This window comes from Blennius ocellaris (genome assembly GCF_963422515.1).
Source record: "Blennius ocellaris genome assembly, chromosome: 4".
Taxonomy (NCBI): Eukaryota; Metazoa; Chordata; class Actinopteri; order Blenniiformes; family Blenniidae; genus Blennius; species Blennius ocellaris.
Window position 1 is genome coordinate 4,530,566 of NC_137653.1, and position 18,845 is coordinate 4,549,410.

The window sequence follows — 18,845 nt, forward strand, 5'->3', positions numbered from 1 at the left end:
TCCATACATGTAAATTAAATGGTGTATAAAACCGGCTGGTTGGCACTGGATTTAAAGCATAGTGGATCATGGTTAGTTCGCCAGTCCTTCACTGGACAGAGGCAGAGTTTATGAGGTGTTCGGAGGAGTCCCTTCCAGGAAGAAACTGGGGACAATTTCCCTGTGTGGCGGATTTATATGATCTATTTTTAGAAAGTTACAATTATTCACACCGACCTGCTTTTCCATTGTTTTCTGACTCACCCAGGCGTCAAACAGTAATCACATGATGTACAGGACATTTCTGCATCCGCTTGGACAGACATAAATAAACCACATGAAGTGTTCCCCCCCCTCTCTCTCTTCAGTCCCACCTGTCTGATGTCGCCTCTTTTGACCAATCAGAGCGAAGAGGGCGGGGCCTAAGCGGGCAGCGTGAGAAGTGATTGGCTTTACCAACATGTCCGTCAGAAACAGAACGAAACAAGCTGGACTCAACTAACAGGAAAAACACAGAAACTTGGAAATAAGAAACTGTATTTATTTCCAAGCGGAGGGAAGCCCTGTTTCACTTTTTATTAACTTATCGAGTAGTTGCTCTGACGTTTCCATCTACACATCTATGGTGAAGAAAAAAAAAAGTGAACCTAAAAAATAGTTTAATTGTGATATAATTTAAATATAGCTTACAAAAAAAATTGTTAAAGACAGAGAACACTTCCTGGTTTATACTTCACTAGGGGTGGTATTGTTTAACTATTAGCTGGGCCTTATTTGTGTGCAATTAGCATGTTTCCCTCACACTATCCAAAAACATGCATGCAAAGTTAACAAGTGACCCTAAATTTTCCCGAGGTGTAAGTATAAGAATAATGATACGTTTTAATTATCAGCACCTTTCTAAACACCCCAAGTCACTGTAACAATAGACAAACACAATAATAAATCACATTAGTTGCAGTCAAAACAAACATTCCGACATTTGCAGCAGCGTTGAGATGACATTTAAAAGTGTCCAGAAGAGATTGAACACTAGAACTTCTATTAGCTTTTAATCTGAAAGGTTTAACAGGAGGCAGTATGCACATTGCTGAGGGCGCGGAGCCGGGAAGCACCGCTCTGCCCCCTCCTCCCTCCCTCCCTCCCTCCCCCGCCCCCTCCTGCTCGGTCCCGTTGTCGGACTCGTACTTCTCCGCTGGCAGTCACCGGTCCCGGTCGCAGTCGGTGTCTGTTGTCGGGCCGTCGCCGGAGCTCGTTTGGCGGGATGGAAGTGGACAAGATGGACGAGAACGAGTGGAAGTACCACGGGGAGGGCAACAAGAGCCTGGTGGTCTCTCACGTCCAGGTGAGCCAGCGAGGCTAACGGCCGGCTAACTTCTGCTAAACCTGCACCGAATTGCTTTATATTTAAAAGAGGTATACATCGGCGGACATAAACTTCACTCTGAGTATTTTGAGGGTTTTTTTTCCCCCGCCGGAAGACGAAATGTCAAGAGTTTATTCTCAACCGCTCGAGCGTCTCCAGTTTCTTCTTTTAGCTTAGCCGAGATGCTAGCCGCCTGGGCGAGTCGCTCCAAACCAATGAGAAAGGCTTTAAAACTCCCAAACACAGCTTGAAATCTCACCAGTGGGCTCAGTAAAGTTTCAGACTTAAACTCCCGTCGTGCTTATGTCGTGACTTTGAGGGGGTTGAAGCTGAAAGTGTCAAACACTGATGTGGAGGTGGACTGAAGTTGGCTTCTGATTCATCGTTTCCGCCTTAAAGGGGAAGCAGCACGTTAACGCGCGGAGCTGGAAACACGTTTGGTGGACGTTAATTAAAGATTTAAACTCAGCGCTGTTTGTGACACACTGTCTGAAGCGTGAAGCTTTTATAGTTTGTCACATCTGTTTACGATGCTCAGTTTTGGTGTGCTTTTCCACTCGGATCCGTTTTGCTTCACTATTAGACTCTGATGATGTCACATATTTGCACCTGTAAGAAGAAATAAGACTTTTTCTAAAGCAAATCTAAAGATTTATTTTTATTTTTTTACGGAAAAAGAGTTCCTCCACCTTTTGTGGGATTTAAACAATCTTTCAAGTTCACAGCTGGCCACACTATACAACACGAATCTAATGAAGTTCGCAGATTGTGCGACGTAAACGCAAATGGAATCGTTCTTGAGTCGAGGTGTCGCACGAGAGTAAAGTATCACCCATCCATCCATGAAAAAGAAATCAGCAAAACATGAATGGTGCCTCGCCATTATCCCCACAAAGGTTTTGTTTACATATTTTGCCATGTCGTTTCATGCGGCATTTCTATTTGTTTATTTGACACAAGTGTCGCCATCACCCAGAATTTTATCACAGGTTGTCTTCGGTTGTGAAACCATGACGACGGGTTGATACAGGGTGATGTAGAAACAGATTCAGAGTCCAGACCATAGCTATCGCCCACAGTTCACTCACGATTGTCGTGAATCTGTATTGCTTTTGTTTATAACGAGAATTGAACTCTTTAGATGAGGTCCTGATGTAAATGTCTTCTACTTAAGATTTAGAAACTTGGCCTTGACTATCACATCAATGTTGTAAAATAATAAATCACTGCTTGTCATTGTCACATTTATTTTATTACGTATTTCTTTGTGAAAAGCGAGTGGCAGATTTCTTGTAATGCTCGTAGGCTTTGCAAAGTCTGTCCAGCCTTTTCTGCAGACGGATCAAGGTTGACCTGAAACGCTCTCTGGACTCTCTGCTGGGAGCAGCGTCACTGCGGAGAGAATGAATTCAGCACATCAAGTCTTGCACTGATTCTGCAGAGAGCCGTGGTTCTGGAACGGTGCTTTGAGAGTTGGCAGATCTTTGGTGGATCGTAGACGGACGAATCATTGCGTTGCTTTTTAAAAAAAAATACGGACACGATGGTGCTGACATCAGGTTCTTGCTGTTCTTAATGCTAATTTTGGCTCCTAATGTGATTGGCTGCACAATTATGTCCGTCTCCTACGACAGAATACATTTCAAGGCAGTGAAGTGGATGATTTTGTGTTTTGGGTGAATTGATGGATAAGGAACTTATTTGGATTTTTGGGTGTTGATGAGCACGGATCAGTTCAAACTGACAGTAAATGCAGCTCGGTTAATATTTTTAAATTATAAATAGGACTGATAGTTGGAGGGCATATGAGGACTTTACTTGTAATGTTTCATGCTCTTGATCCAAAGTAGATGAGAAAATGCAAATGAAGTTTTCCCAGAGCGCGACTACGAACCACAGTCTATCTTCACCGCCCTGCGCTCCGAGAGCTACATTAGCCGCTAGCGGCTATCGTGGCGTTTCCAGCCGGCAGCCTGTGGCTCAGCTGCGGCCACACGGACACGAACCCCCCCGGTCGCTGCTCTGCAGCTGGACCAGCTGGTCGGTCAGCCGGCTGACAGACACAGTGGTCCGGTGGTGCGTTCAGGGACACGCCCGCGACAGTGTGGAGAGTGTGGAAAAGCAGAGCGTGAAACTCGGTAATTGTAGATTTAGCGCAACAATTCAATGAATGAACAGCACGAATATTAAAGTGTTTGCACATGTTTAGTGGCGTGACGTTCAGTCATGACATTTCATGACTGAATGTCAAATAACAAGTTTTTCTAGAAACTTTTTTTTTTGTTTCTACCCACCAACAAGTGCAGTGGAAACACAAGCAGAGTTTATCTGTTGAACCCCAGCTGAGATTGGAGTTTAATTTAAAGCACGTTTTCCGTTGAGCACAGCTGTGTTTGTAATAAACTCTTCATGAGATCGAAAAATGTTATGCTGTAAAATCAAAAAAATTAATAAGAAAAAAGTCTGATTTTAAAACAGGCCTGATTGTTTTTATGCACATTTTTGGATCCTTGTAAAACTTACTGTGATTTCAAACAAGAGCGAGCTTCATCATCGAGGGCAGTGACGATGTAAATAGAAGACTGTCATTCTGTCGTTTCACACTTTAATTACTTGTCATAATTTTTTTTGGTATTGTAAATGGCGACCACACCGTGTCCGTCTAAAGCAGAAAGTCACCCACCCTAATTGTGACACGTGTCGCTGAGCAGCTTCTGAGGGAGACGACAGTCTGTCACACGCGTCACACTCCCACTGTGTTGCTTTGTCACATACTGAGAAGTCCCAACTCGCCACGTCCACATGTTGGCTTGATCAAAGTTTTCTAATCTTGATTCGGAATTACTTTTGTGCAATATCGTCTAATTTGTCCGACTTTGTACCGTGTCTGTCCCCAGTTTAAGAAACCAGAGAGTTTTGTGTTCATTCAAAATGGAACAATTGAATATTAACCCTTCAAAAAGTCATGACAGGATATTATTCCCAATTTAAGTTAATCTCCGGTCGCAGATCATGTTTCCATATAATGTAACACTGTGTTGCATTGGTAATCGATATTTCATAGACTTTTTGGGGGGAGTGACTAACATTTTTCACTAGAAAGACTTTGAATTAAAAACAAAAAAATCAATTGATATTGATTTAAAAAATGTTGGGTTCTGCACTGAGTGTATTTTTCAGTTGGCAAAGATAAATGTATTTTGATTCAACCTCTATAATCACAAAAGCAAACGTCAAATACGATAATGTCATAAGCAGTCGCAGCAGCGTACAGTTGCACAAGTCTGGGGAGTTTTTTTATCACACTCTGCTCTTACATAATGTTTAGGAAAGTTAAGCTCGGGCATTAAGCACAATACATAGGAGCAAATGTCTGGAAGCTTACGTCGCTCATGTTGCACTTGTATGAATCAATGTTGTGGATTTAACGTCACTTATGCAATGAGCGTCTGACGCACTTTACTTTAGACGGGAGTTTCACTGTGGAATGTTTACATGTCAACAGGAGTGCTAGTTTCACAATAAGTGGATTCCACCTTTAAAAAAACAATCCACATTTCAGCAGGCTGAATCTCAAGTGTATCAGGTTGTGGAGTGGAGGCATGCCGGGGAAAAGGGAAGTGAGAGCAATGTGGTGAAGGTCGGCTTAGGAACTGAGGAAATCTAACCGGGGACTCGCCGCCGCTGGCATTTGCAGCCATGTGGCGCCGTTACTGGCTGCTGGGTCGCCAGCCGATTTGACAGCTGTCCTTTTCACCGCAGCGTCTGTTCAGAGAGCGTCAACAAAGCTGCTTGAAATCGCCAGTCGACGTCGCGAGTGGGGCCGGCAGACGGATTCGATGTTGAATCTTGGGTTTCCCAGACGTCACGCTGATGATTGGCGTAAAGCTCGGCGTCAATCGGAAGTTTTTAGTTTTTAACCACGTTGACAGTCGTACCTGGATGTGACTAACACTCATGTGAGTCATTGTTCCTCCTCGCATTATGTTCTCCCAGTCCCACTAGTCTGGACTCGCGTGTTGACGTTACGGACGCATTTGGAGGTTTACCAAAGCGGAGCGAGCTCTGATCTCCCACTCGAGTGTTTTTCCTTGACACACCCCAGTCGGCACAGAACGAACTGACTGTTCCTGTCGCTCTGTGGGAAATGATCAGCAAGCGTTTCTCAGGCGAAAGTATGCTTTGTGGCCTGTTCCTAGGCAACGCTGTCATCAGGTCTTAAAACCAACTTTTATGCTCAGAGCTGTTTTTTAAAGGACTCATCAGGTGGATCGTTTTTAAAAAAACAGCCACATTGTTGTGAGAAGCTATTTTGAGACACAAGATATCGATTCTTCTGGTTCAGAAGGCCTGAGCCATTCAACTACAGTTTAAACTAGCTGTGGTTGTTTTTTTTTGTTTAGAAATGCAAACTAACAGAAGTTCTCTCTGCTTTTTTTTGCAGCTTTCCAGAGTTTTGCGTCTTCTCAAGTATCCAGCGGAAGACTCTGAAAACCCACCACAGGTAATTAGAAACCTGCGGATGCATCCCTAAAGACATTTTGAACTTGTATACGTTCAGCCCAATTTCATCTCGAGCAGGCTGGACTGGTAAAATAGACCCATAATAACATAAAAAAAATTCTTTTTGCAGTGTATACGTGATGAAAAAATTTATATTTTCACAAGACCAAATAATTTCTATTGAAAATGACCACAGTCTGAACATAAAGCCAATATTCATGAATCCCTCTGGTGTAGAATACAATAAAATGTCCCAAAATAAACTTGTATGTCTGTTGCATTATGGGTATTTTGGACAAACTCAAACAGCATGACTTTGAAGCTAAAGCCAGTTTGCTAACTTTCATCTCGGGTCTTGTCGTGTCCGTTACTCTTAAGAAATTGATTAAAAATCAATGTTTACAACAGTTTGGTGGCATTGGAGCAGCTTGTGTTCCTGATCTATAAACATTTAATCCTTCAATAAAATCTCGACTGATGTTTGACATTAAACTTAATCGTAGACATTTTGCAGGAATCAACAATCTCATGACTTCACATGTCGACCCCGCGGTCAAAGCATGCACAGGCGAGGCCGTTAAACTGGCTTTACGATAAATAAGTTGTCAGTCTGCGGGGCGGTGTGCTGGACGACTCCCTGTCCAGAATAGTGATAAGAGCTCCAGCAGCTCAGACGACAAAACGGCAGATGAGGTCCAAACTCTGGTTCCTCCCGGCGAGCAGGACGCCCGTCGCTTCTGTCCGAGGGCTCGGGCTGCAGCACAGGCCGCAATTTGCATCGAGCCAAAGTCCCTGGCGGCGGCGGCGCCGCAGTTGTTTTTACATCCTGGTGAGATTACAGGCTCCCTGATCCGTATGTAAACTAAAGCTTGGGCCGGCCGGCCCTCCATATTCAAATTCGCTGCTGCTCCCTATTTGAAACTCGCTTCCAACTCCAGGCTTAACAGTGTTCGGCGGCTACATTTTGAAATATTAATGCTTGATAGTATATTTGTAGAGACGGCAAGAAAAATATGCTATTATTCATAATTTATCCAAAAAAACTAAAACTTCCCCAAGAGTTTAAATTCTTCAAATGAAAGATTTTTCTCGCCGTCCAGGGAAACTTTGAGGTGGTGACCAGCTGACCGATGACTCAAGGTATTAGTGGTTCGATTTGCCTGATTTCAAACTCCTCATAGAGGATAAGAAAAGTGCTGGCGTCGCGCTCCCTCCCGCAGTCCTGCCGCAGTGAAACTCTGCAGGCGCCGTGTGGCGTGAGGCCTCCCGAGTTTTAGTTCCACGTGAAGATGATGCACGTCGAGCGAACACTGCGAGTGTTTGTCCACCGAGGGAAACGTGTCGACGCGCAACAATAGATCCGTTTGAATCGCTGAACAACACGAGGCCCGATGCCGGACAGAGTCGGAGGGCGATCAGCTCTGGATACCGAGCCCTCTGTGACACCATTGTCCTCCCGCGGCCGGAGGAAGGTCAAACGTCGTCCAAGTCTGTGTAACGGAACAGGACAACCCTGTGTGTGTGTGTGTGTTCCTCCTCCTCCCTCCAGACCGCAGAACAGGCCTTCAGGCAGATCCAGAACATTGTGGACTTCAGCTCCAACGTGATGAGCAACCTGATGGGGGAAAAGTTTATCCACAGCGGGGTGAGACACGGAAAGGACAGATTTATCTTCAATGTGATTCCATTACAAAAAAAATAAAAATAAAATGGAACCTGTTCTAATACTTTTTAATTTAAGGTCAAACAATTGAATTTAGGTTTTTTAATAAAATTTCAGAATCACTTCCTAGTGTAACTATTTATTTGGGATCTTTAGAATGAATGTGGCTGTTTAATCCAGTGATATTGTTTTGAGACGTCGAGGACAGCATTGTCCACACGTCCACTGTCAAACGAACCACGTTGCCTCAGAATTATACTTAATTCACCCCGTAAATTTGCCTTGGTGTCCCTGCAGGAAGTGGTCAAACTGCCTCTGGAGTTTGTGAGACAACTATCAATCAAAGTCCAACATCAAAGACCAGGTGAGACTCTTGATTTCATTTGTTCAGGGTTCCACGAGTCGGTTCCTTGATGTCAAACATAAACTGTGTGTGTGTGTGTGTGTGTGTGTCAGCCTGGAGGTGTGATAAGGTCATGGACATCTACAGCGGCTGTGCTCTCTGTCTGCCCAACCTGACGTGTCCAGCCCTCCACCAGCCAACACACACTCCCCCCCTCTGCATCGAGATCAAGGTTCGCACCCGACAGATGTTCTGTATGAGGCTAAAGCAGGACGTTAATTTGTGTTTCGATCTGTATTTGGGCTTCATATAAAAGTGACGTTTTCTGTTTTTGAACAGCAAATCTACGTTGAGAAATGTTTGCAAGAACAAATCACACCAGTCTGTCGGTGTGCTCCATTTACATTTTGTTTCGTGTGTGTGTGTGTGTGTATTTTCAGCCTAAATGTGGCTTCCTGCCGTCGCCCAAACACGTCAGCAAAGACATCAAGACCAAAGTGTGCCGCTTTTGCATGCACCAACATTACAAGGTAACGATAACGAAACGGGTCGGGGTCTGTGTGTGAATGAGACTTTTTAGTGAGTCGGTTCCATCCCCTGATTCTGGGTGGAAAAGTGGGGCGGTGGTGGTGATGGTGGAGGGGGGGGGGTTGTTTGTGGAAAGCACTTTAGTGCATTACAAATCCAGTTAGATTGTAAATGGTAACAAACATTAAAGGAACAAACTCCAGGAAACTGGAAGCAGAACCAAGTTAAATCAGATTCCAGGTTATAAAAAGTCGATTTCTGAGGTCAGACGGAGGACCATCAAGCCAGAGCGCTCCGAATCGGACGCAGTCGGCCACAGACCTCTCGATTTGTTGTCTCAGCGTCTTCTTGGTGTCTCTGTCCCTCCAGGTGGCCAATGGCAAGTGGAAGAGACGCAGCCTGTACTGTCCCCTGGACCTGTTCTCCGGGTCAGTTCACTCACTAACATCTTGCAGATTGTGTTTTCAGTGTCGTTGGTCTTTAAATGCAGAAAAGGCACAAGCGACGGCCTTCTGCTCGTCATTGTCCTTCAAAATGCAATGAGGCGGGACACGGTTGGTGTTTATGTTAATGACAGAGCGACGCAGCAGAGCCAGGAATTAGCCGGTCTAGACTCCACAGTTATTTGCAGGATGACACTGTTGTTGTTCTTTTATTCTGACACTCAAAAAACCGACAGCAGCGGCGGCGCCCCTTCTCTTGGGCCAGTAATTGACGCTGTATGAATATTAAAAAAAGGAACATAATCAGAAAAGTCGTATTTTTTTTTCTTCTTCTCCAATATTGTGTAATCTGTTAAAGCCTTTCACTTGGTGTCTGTTTGTATTTACCGCTTCAACGGGGACAAGCAGGATTTGTTGCAGCTGCGTCTGAACGGCTTGTTGGCAGATTTACAGCAGGATCTGTGTTTTTATGGCCGTTTACAGGCGTGTTTCCGGGCGTCGTCATCAGTGAGACGCAAGTCCAGGCAGGTGGAGGGAACAAACCCCCTAAATTGAAAACTTCCTTTTAGCTGCAGGGGTGTCGTCAGAAACTCCGATTTCATGGAGCTGTTGGTTATTTTATACTGAATTGGATTGTAAAAGTACTTAACTGAGGAAGGATGACGATTGGGTGTCAACAGTGTACTATCTGATGGCACCACTGCCACCCAGTGGTCAAAGGACGGTACTTTTGGTGAAAGCAGCCGATACTGCATCCTTTGTGTGACTTGTACAAGATGTTTGTGGTGGCGACGATCATGGGACGTTCGCTGACACGCTCTAATTCTAAAAGATGCTTTTTGAGTTAGAATTTTATAGTCGGACAATAAAACAATCGACTTTGTTGTTGGGAGTGTGTGCGGTTTAACCGGTTGACACTTGTTTATTTATATTTCTCAATGAGTCTGAGTCCTTGTGCCCTTTAAGCTGCAGCCTGCAGGGAGGGGAAGAATTAAAAAAAAAAAGCTTCCCTGTCCTGCTGCTGAACAAAATGTTCTCCTGTGATGTGCAGGAACAGACAGAGGATGCAATTTGCAGTCAGACACCTGATAGAAGAACCTCAGAACAACTTGAAGATATTTAAGGTGAGATGCAACACCGGAGACCACAAATCACACGTCATCTTTTGAATATGTAAATATCTGGTAGTAACTCTGCAAAGACCAGCAAGGTGTGTGATCTGTATTGTGTGTGTGTGTGTTTCAGGGGGGTCAGTGTGTTTACAGCAGTAAGGAAGGCAGCGACGAGTCGCCGGACCTGAACGGTCTGCTGCATCACCTCCGGCCGTACTTCATGTACGGAAACAACCGCATCAACAGTCACATCAGCAGCAAAGCCGTCCTCAGCGACTTCATCCAGGTAAACACCAGTCCACCAGAGGCGTTCCTCTCTGGGTAGAGCGAGAGAGGACCCTGATGGATGTTTGTTAAAAATACTGAAGCTGGTATGATGGACCCGATGAACTGCAGGTGCTGGTGAACGCTCTGCTGAGCGGTGGAGGAGGAGACGGAGGAGGGCTGACGGACAGGCGGGGAGAAGGCCGGAGCTTTTGCGAAGCCAGTCTCTTCAACAAGGAGCGGATTCGCCACGGTGAGACTGACCTCTACCTTTTTTTTTACAGCTGTGGGCCGTCAAATAGTGCTTTTTTTTTTACCAAAACACACCTGAAGTTAGACGTTATTGAATCTGGCAGCAGAAAAGAAAACCGCTATAGAACCCAGGATGTAATCCTGAGGATTCCAGTCTGATGGAAGTCGTATTCACTGCTCTGCATCTTGCAGGATAGTCACAGTATTTGAATACGTGTTGCTGCAGTGTCCTAAATAATTCAACAGACCTCACAAGGTTGAAATCCCAGCAGCTTTCCACCAGAAGGAAGAAACTTAACAAACGTATTCTATGGCTTAATTGCATAATTTTGATGTACTCAAAATGAAACGGCGGTTGTTGCCGAGGCTTCATTACTTCCTGTGTGACCTGGTGCGACCTGCAGGCTGAAAGCAGTCCAACAGCTCTGCCTGTAGCCATGTGCCTCTTTCATCCCTCACAAAGGCTTTTCCTCCTTCCGCCGCCTCTGCCGACGTTTGAAAGAAGCACTTTGTTTCCTCAGCTTTAATACGCTCCGGCTCGTTACATCCCACTTCCATTGTGTGCTGAACGTGCAGAACCGAGAACCTTGAGACGCAACGTTTTGCTTTTGTCTTTACACTTGTCGCTCACGCAGGATCTCAGGGTTTACCCGGCGACAGCATCTTGTCCAGGATCCTTCAGACTCAAATGTTGGACACGTTGGACATCGAAGGACTTTTCCCTCTGTACCGCAAAGTGGAGCAGCACCTGCAGGACTTTCCTAAAGAGAGGTGGGTCGGAGAGCGCAGAGCGGTGAAGCTCCCGGTGGGTGTCGGTGTGTAACGTCCCTCTTCACCCCCCCCCCCCTCCTCCAGATCTCGCCTGCAGATCGACGGCCCGTACAACCAGGCCTTCCTGGAGAAGCTGCAGAAATGTTCCTCGGAGGACGACGGCTCTGTGGAGTACGCCGCGGCCAAGGTCCGACCGGGTTTCACGTGAATATTTACATCGTTTATGTGAACAATCGCAGCGAGTGGCTGGAAGAACTGGTGACGGAGAGATGATGGTGCCATTTTTAGTTCTATATGACACAATTTACAGTATCCAGAGATGCAAACTCGCAAAAAAAAACAAAGCCCAAAACTAATCAATCGACAAAAACATCAAGTAGAGAGAAACGTATGAAGAAAAGAAACGGAAGCTCAGAGACGCACAGACCGAAGTGTTTGATGCGGTCGCCTTGCGTTGAAACAATTACGTCTCCGACTCCAGGTCCATCAATACCGCGTTGCCATGACAGCCAAGGACTGCTCCATCGTGGTGGCCCTGGTGCCCGGCGCCGAGGAAGAGGAGGACGACGAAGGGTGAGAGTTCAGTTCCCACGTCGTCGTAGTTTGACTGGATTTCACTCTTTCTATTCCGACACTCATTCCATTATCACTTTGTCACAAATATGTAAAGGATCTTCGTCCACAGTTAACCATTTCCTGCCCGTTTAACTACTTTTTTTTTTTTTTTTTTGCACAAAAAGTAAACTTTTTTTTTCAATTTTACAAATGAAAGCTTTTTCCCCAATTCCGTCAGATTTATATTTGCTCTTTGAAACTTAAATCTCTTCACACTTCCAGTTCTTGAATGTTCAGACTCTGTAGGAACATGTTTAGAGTCCAGCAGGTGGCGCTGTCAGCCGACCTCACACTCTTCCTCCTCTTCCTCCTGTCTGCAGTCAGAGGCGGCTCCGGGACTTCCGGCCTCCCGCGTTCTCCTGCTCCATCTCCATCTTGGACCTGGACCCCAAGCCGTTCGACAGCATCCCCCGCCAGCTGCGCCTGGACCAGAAGATTGTCTCCTGCTACCTGCGGACTGGCGGCGCCTTGCCCAAGGGCTCCCTGCCGCCGCCACCCGCCATCTTCTCGGCCGCGGAGAGGGAGGAGTGCACGCTGCTGTTCCACCCGATGTGAGCGCCCGGCCGCCGGCGAGGGCCGAGGCGTCACTGCAGCGCTCCCCTCTCCTTCTCGCCGCTCACTCGGCTCCGGGTTCGACTCCCACGTTTGTCTGTTAAAGCTTCGCTGCTCCCGTCAGGAGGTGAATCGCAGCTCCGCCGCGCTCTTCTCTTCGTTTCTATTTATTCTGAAGGTTTTTCGGCGACGAGCGTCGTCGTCGTCGTCATTCTCCCCCATCGGGGGAAGCTGAAGGTCGCCGGGCTGCGGCGCACGTATGATGTCATTACCTTAAAGTGTCCTGAGGCGTCTCCGTGGCAACATTCGCACGCGTTTCGTTCGCCTCGGAAATCGCCAGAGAAGCTGAGGCCGAGAACCTCGTCCTGGTTTTCTGCTGCTAACTCGCATAAAGAGACTGTTCTGCAAGGTCAAAGGTCAAAAGTGTGTGAAGGATCACCCAAATGTTGATGGTCGAACAGGATTTGGTTTTATGTGAGGTGACGGGGCGAACCACTGCCTCGCCGTACCGCCTCACGTTCAGTGTTTTCATTGGAGGCAAAAGTTGATTTTAAAATGGAGAGAAGTCACACCTGAACGCTGGATCAGAGAAAAGTAGTGAGACTGGAGGATTCTTTTCAGTTCAAAAGGCTTTTAGCTGCTGGATGGACTGATCCTTTTCACGTCACGTTGTTGTTGTTGTTCAGGCTCCGTCGTGTAGAAACTTAACAGCCCGACTAAAACCCGGAGACGCGTCGCTCCGTAAACCTCAAACTCACCGCGAGTCGTTTCAGTTTGTTCCGACCAGCAGGCCTCAACCATTAAACCACAATAATACTCGCATTAATCAAGCTGGAACAGCTTTTAAGTAAAAAAAAAAAAAAAAAGACTCAATAATTACAATAAAGTCTTTGTTGCTAATTTAAGTTGTTTAATAAGAATGAAGCCGTTATTGAAGCGCCGCGGCTTAACTTTGATTTCCAGTCTAATGACTCTTAACGGCGTTTAGTAACACTGCAGGTGTGACGTCGCCAAGCGTCTCGACTCACCGGAGCAAAGGCTGCTGGGTAACGTCGGGCAGGCCGAGCTTCACGCTGGTTTTGTGCCATAAGTGGCTTGTTGTTCGTGGCGTATTTGTGCCTAAATGTCGTGGCAGGACTTGGAGGATGGAGGCCATCACTTTGTTACAGGCCGGAACGCAAAGGTGGACGACGCTTTCGCCGCCACCCGGCGAAGGCGTCGACCACCTTTTGCGCACGGCCCTCGGACCTCGGACGGGGTTCGGGAAACGACGCGTTCAGGGACGCTGGGAGGTTTTCACGTGGCCGGTGAGCCTCGCAGCGCCGCCGCCGGACGCTCCTCATAAAACTGGTAACACTTGACTTTAGTTCCCGTTTGCGGCGTCCGCTCACCCAGCCTCCAATCAGACGTCAGGAACGTTCCCGCACTACGGGAGGGAAAAAAATCACCCACAATCCTTCTCGCTCGTCGGCCAATCACAGGCCGGCACTTCTGTCGAATCCAAACACTAAGAAACGGGAACGGTTATCACTGTAACGAGGCGCGGCGGGCGGACGGCCGCAAACTGAACCAACCACTGATCACTCCGTTAAATCCAGACGCAGCGGGCAGCGCCGCAAAGGCTCATGGGAGTTCCCCCCAGGTGGTGGGGCTGGCTGACCACACCAACAAATGTTTCCACACAATTTAAATTTAGGTTCAAATCACGTCGACATTTTAACCATTTCGTGTATTTTCTGTCCGGCCGTTTCACAGAAATACAGTTTGTGTTGACTCTCATTCTTTTATTGGTTGAAATGGATGAAAACGGTTTCCTGTCAGACGACGGCAGGAAAATGAGCAGAATTAATCAGCATCTTGTTAAAAAAATGTTTCCAGAACAAATTCATCAGGAGGTCAGTAACAGGAAGTTTCAATTGCTGTTTAGTTCAGATGAATTTTCTCTGGGAACGTTTTCAAACCCAGGCGTCGCTGCACCCCCTACCCCCCCTCCCCCGCCTCATGGCGCCCGGTCGGCCGGCTGCCCGAGCGTCGGCCTGCAGAAACATCACAGCACTGTGATTCCTACAGACTTGTAATAACTGCGTGTGTGTAAATAGCGGAGAGAAGAAGAAACTATTTGAGAATACAAAGGCGACACTGCTGTCCGGCATTTTGTATTTAAATTATTTATTTTTGTAGATTTTGACCGGCGAGCTGCACCGTCGCAGCTCCGTCACAGTCGCACTCTTTCTATTGAAATAAAGACTTCTAAGAGACTAAACGCTCGCCGTGGCTCGTCTTTACTTGAACACGTGTTTTCAATGGCGCTCACCCCGGACGCTTTGATCAGAGGTCTGGAGGAAGGCCGACGGCTCTGATCATCGACTCGATGGCCGCTTCTGCTCCGAGAAGCTCCTGCAGGCTGTGGAAGGACTCGGCGGCGCCGCCTAGAGGTGGAGAGGGGAACAGTTGCAGAGCTGCACACAGAGAAGAAGGAAACGATTACAGAACGCAGCCATGTGAATTTTTCAGGTTTTAGTTTTTCTCGTTTTGTGTGTAGAATCCTTCAATCCTCCAATAATAAAGAAACCATTTCAAAATATGAACAAAGAGGAAGAGCTGGACAAAAATAAATGTAGAATGATCAATCAAGTTGATGCTTTGTAAAGTCACCCTAACTTCAAAAGTGCTCCTCTAATATGAGTATCATCAGCTTTTAATTATATTTTGACTCTGCAATGTTTCTTGAGACGTATAGCTAGAAAGATGATGTTAAAAAGATCGTCTTTTCAATCAAAAGAAAATATTCCCGGATGTGAAATGTGTCTGATCCGTCTCAACAGCCTGCAGGCAAAACTCAGGGAAGATGTCCATGTGAGGAAGAGGAAGTCATAAAACATTAAAAAAAAAAATTTTTGCCAGAGCAAGTGGAGACTAATTACAATGACTCAATGCACCACTAAGTGGTAAAAAGTGGTACTGCAACCTGGACCAGTTGTTGCACGGTGAACTCCGTTCAGGCAGACCTCTCACCTTCCTCTGGGATCTTGGTGAGCAGGTTGAACTTGGGCGTGACGGCGCCCTCTTTAGAAACCTCCACGGACCAGTGGAGGACAAAAACACAGCTGTAAAGAAAACATGCAGAGAAGAGATTATTTTTTTAAAGACTCGCTCCGGGGTTAGACGCTGTCAGGGTGGGAGTGTTTACCCAGGAAGCTCGGGGTGATTCAGGGTCATGACCTCCGACCGGCAGCCTCCGGGAAGTGAGACGACGGTGGGATATTTGTCCTGCAGCGAGAAAGAGACAGAAAATCATTTATTATAGAACAGGAAAAATACACGTTTGATATTTCATTGTATTTTGCACTGGAAAGTGTCATTTGGTCTTGTGAATATATAGACATTTTCATCATGTATAACCTGCATCGCGACAAAGAAAAGTTTGAATTTAAAGGTTATTATGGCAATATTTTCCCAGTCCCACCCACTTAAGATCAAATTGGATTTTATATGGCCCCTGAACGCAAACGTGTGGGGTCTAAACCAACTTTTGACTGTAGTACACATTTCCACCTCGGGGTGACGCCAAATCGCACTCCTGCTTCCACCAAAGGGGCTGATGAGTGTTTTCAATTACACTGGATTTTATTACTTCTGGAAAAATAAATGTACAAAAAGCAGCTCCAGTGTCACACTGAGCTGCTCTTGACGGTCAAAGAGTGACATGAAGAGTTTGCAGAACCCGACAGATTCGCAACTTTCTGGACAGACGGTTGCAATATTTACTGTGACGGCGAGAAATGCTGGCAACAAATAAAAGTTCCAACTAATGTTTAGATACATGCTGCTGCCAAAACAAGGTGAGATTCTTTGATTTTCTCCACAACATGATCTGTTTTAAACTGTTTTGTTTCAAACTTGCTGAAGTGACTGTTTGGGTGCACGTCGGAGGCTGGCCTGTAGGCGGCGCCGCAGCCCCTCTGGTCCTCAGCCTAGCAGAGGTTTGCACAAGCACATGGGGGGGGGAGTCACTGGAGGAGCGGAGAGGCTGAATATTTGGAGCGTGAGGTGGTGTCGTTGCCTCATTTCACACATGCAATCTCCACAGAAGAACGCAGATTCTGAAAGTTTCCACTGGGTTTCCTTCCAGACACGGATCATTTCTGAGCTTCGTGGGGTTTTTAAAGGAGGTGTTGTCGAGGTGCCTTTGGGGACGTTCAGTTTGACTGGGGGGGGGGGGGGGGGGGGGGTGCTGGACGAGTGAAATCTGATGAAACAATAGGCCGTGAATCTCCTCGATTTCCAGGCTGAAGGTTCACTGGCAGCTAGAGGGTCTTCAGAGGTGGGCGGGGCCACAGGGACGGGGGCGTCCAGGTGAATCAGTCAGGAGGAATCTCTATGAGCAGACTGAAGTCCAAAGGGGCTGAACAGCAGAGAGAGATCAAGTCTGAGTTGATCCGAAACAGGATTTAAAGCCGAGCTGGTTCACTAGATCACATTAAACTGACCAAGAGGCTCAATGCAAACACAACAAAACGTTTGTCTTGTGCCTCTTTTAAGAGGGAAAAAGCACAAAGATGACAATCCAAGGAGGATATTGATCTCCTGCTGGATCTTCGGTGCGCAGCTCGCCCCACGCCGGAAACAAAAAGCACATCAAAAAAAGTCTGGAATAGCGTGCTCTTACATGATTCGGAAACCGTATTCCGCAAAAATCTGGCCAGTTTAAGCGGATGGCATTTTGGCGAAAATGGGAGAAGGTACACGAAAAAGTGCATCAATATGTGTGGAAAATTCAGATATCGTACGCTGTTACTCCTGTTAATGGTTCTGTGATTATTAGACTAAGTCCCTTGTTGTTGTTGTTGTAAATAGATGAATAAACATGTGTGACGGATTAATGTGAGATTCTTCAGTTGAAATGGACAAGATTTCTGTTTACGTCACTCGATTTCATCCCCACCTGTCTGTGCTCATGTGTCGGACTCTTTGAACCGTTAAGTTTCTCCCTGCTGAGACGCGGATTTGTGGAAAAATTGTGAAAGATGCTGATTTTTTTTGTCACTGCAAATTAATTGTTAATCAATTTGATCTTTACCCTGCAACTGAAAGCACTGGTGTGTGTGTGTGTGTGTGTGTGTGTGTGTGTGTGTGTGTGTGTGTGTGTGTGTGTGTGTGTGAGCGACAAGTTGAGGCAGGATCATCTGAACCATGACATTATTCACTGTGATCAACTTGTAGCGTCTTGCTCCCATAATGTTTTTCTTTACGATGCGGATCGACAATCTTTGTTTTTGTTTTTTTAAATCACACGGAACGCAGCTGCTGAAAATCGACGTGAACCTTAAACTCAGTTTGAAGATAACAAACATGTTTGTTCAGGCTCGTCTTCCGCTCACTGCGGACTGAGACGTGGTTTCTTTTTACCCACGTTTCCTGATACAACAACACACTAAACCCTTTCAAGTTATCTAATCAACCTATCAATAACCTCATTTGTCTCGGTTCCTGTGGTTGAAGCATGACAAGTAACCTCACCCACTAGGAAGCAGTTGGTTAGTAAAACTCGTTTTAAACTCAGCGTGACTCGAATTAGCGAGTCGACATGAAACCAGTTTATGGACAGCAGCTGTGGACGCTTACAACCCCTTCATCTCAACACTTTTCTTTAAACTGACTTCATCAGGAGCTTTCTTTCCTTCTTTCTTTTATTTTTTTTTGTGTGCTGGGAATGATATGGACTAGCTGGAACCAGAACTTCAAACCCAAGTGAAGAAGACGAAGAAGAAGGGAAACAGACATCAGGAATGAAGAAAGTGGTGGGGAAACAATGAAGATAGATAGAACCAGTAGATAATGTAACCTTATGGATGCAAACTGCCGTTAAACCCAGAAGAAGAAGACTATTCATCAATTCATGTTTATAGTGTATCGTTCTCTGTGGTTTCAACACAGAAACAAGCGACAGCGCCCTCCCGTGGCCCGGCATACTAACTACATCGTTGTCAGTGTTCCCGCTGCTGCACTCCTTTTTTTTTTTTTTTTTTTAAAGGGAATAGGTTTTGTCATGTGGAATGTGTAAAGTGTCGTGTCACAGAGTTTCTACTACAAGAATAGTTATATATATATATATATATATATATGTGCTGATTGGGAAACGTCGACAAAGCTAAAGCTGAGCAATGATCGTGTAAAGATCTGAAGGATTTCAAGTGGAAATAAAGATATAAATCTGCAGCATTAATATCAAAGTTATGACTAAAGCTGGTGGATTGACAAATGGCAAAAAAAACCAAAAAAACTATTTGTTTCATTCAGACCCACATTGAGCAATTAAAGCATATTTTAATTGAAATACAGAAGAAGAGAAGAGACTTACATTATTTTACTGTCGTTCAACGTCTGAAAACCCACTTCCCTACAAACAACTGGCTTCTCATATCAGCAGAAAACCTCCACTCAGCCTCGACAT

At 45.8% G+C, this 18,845-nt stretch overlaps 2 protein-coding genes across 2 annotated transcripts in view; one reads left to right on the top strand and one right to left on the bottom strand.

Moving 5' to 3' along the window:
* The first annotated feature begins 1,184 nt into the window (after positions 1-1,184).
* Positions 1,185-12,535, top strand: ippk (inositol 1,3,4,5,6-pentakisphosphate 2-kinase). The gene is made up of 14 exons (XM_080495184.1): positions 1,185-1,324; positions 5,790-5,849; positions 7,398-7,493; positions 7,809-7,875; positions 7,968-8,086; positions 8,295-8,384; positions 8,752-8,810; positions 9,877-9,949; positions 10,071-10,223; positions 10,334-10,454; positions 11,089-11,224; positions 11,309-11,411; positions 11,706-11,797; positions 12,160-12,535. Exons 1-14 carry the CDS (start codon positions 1,244-1,246, stop codon positions 12,392-12,394), a joined length of 1,485 nt encoding a protein of 494 aa, XP_080351310.1. The 5' UTR covers positions 1,185-1,243; the 3' UTR covers positions 12,395-12,535.
* An 87-nt stretch (positions 12,536-12,622) lies between these two features.
* Positions 12,623-18,845, bottom strand: part of cenpp (centromere protein P) — a gene marked incomplete at its 5' end in the record, with an annotated part of 81,590 nt that continues 75,367 nt past the window's right edge. The window contains 3 exons of the mRNA XM_080495369.1: positions 12,623-14,850; positions 15,407-15,498; positions 15,582-15,661. Coding sequence (XP_080351495.1) covers positions 14,720-14,850; positions 15,407-15,498; positions 15,582-15,661 — 303 coding nt within the window. The 3' untranslated portion in view covers positions 12,623-14,719. The remainder of the gene's footprint in view (positions 14,851-15,406; positions 15,499-15,581; positions 15,662-18,845) is intronic.

Bases quoted from the DNA above. Each gene is read 5' to 3' on its own strand.
- ippk (XM_080495184.1), top strand. From the start codon at position 1,244: ATGGAAGTGGACAAGATGGACGAGAACGAGTGGAAGTACCACGGGGAG. The intron at 8,811-9,876 runs GTCAGTTCACTC...TGTGATGTGCAG, and splicing joins CCCCTGGACCTGTTCTCCGG to GAACAGACAGAGGATGCAAT. The intron at 10,224-10,333 runs GTAAACACCAGT...GATGAACTGCAG, and splicing joins TCCTCAGCGACTTCATCCAG to GTGCTGGTGAACGCTCTGCT.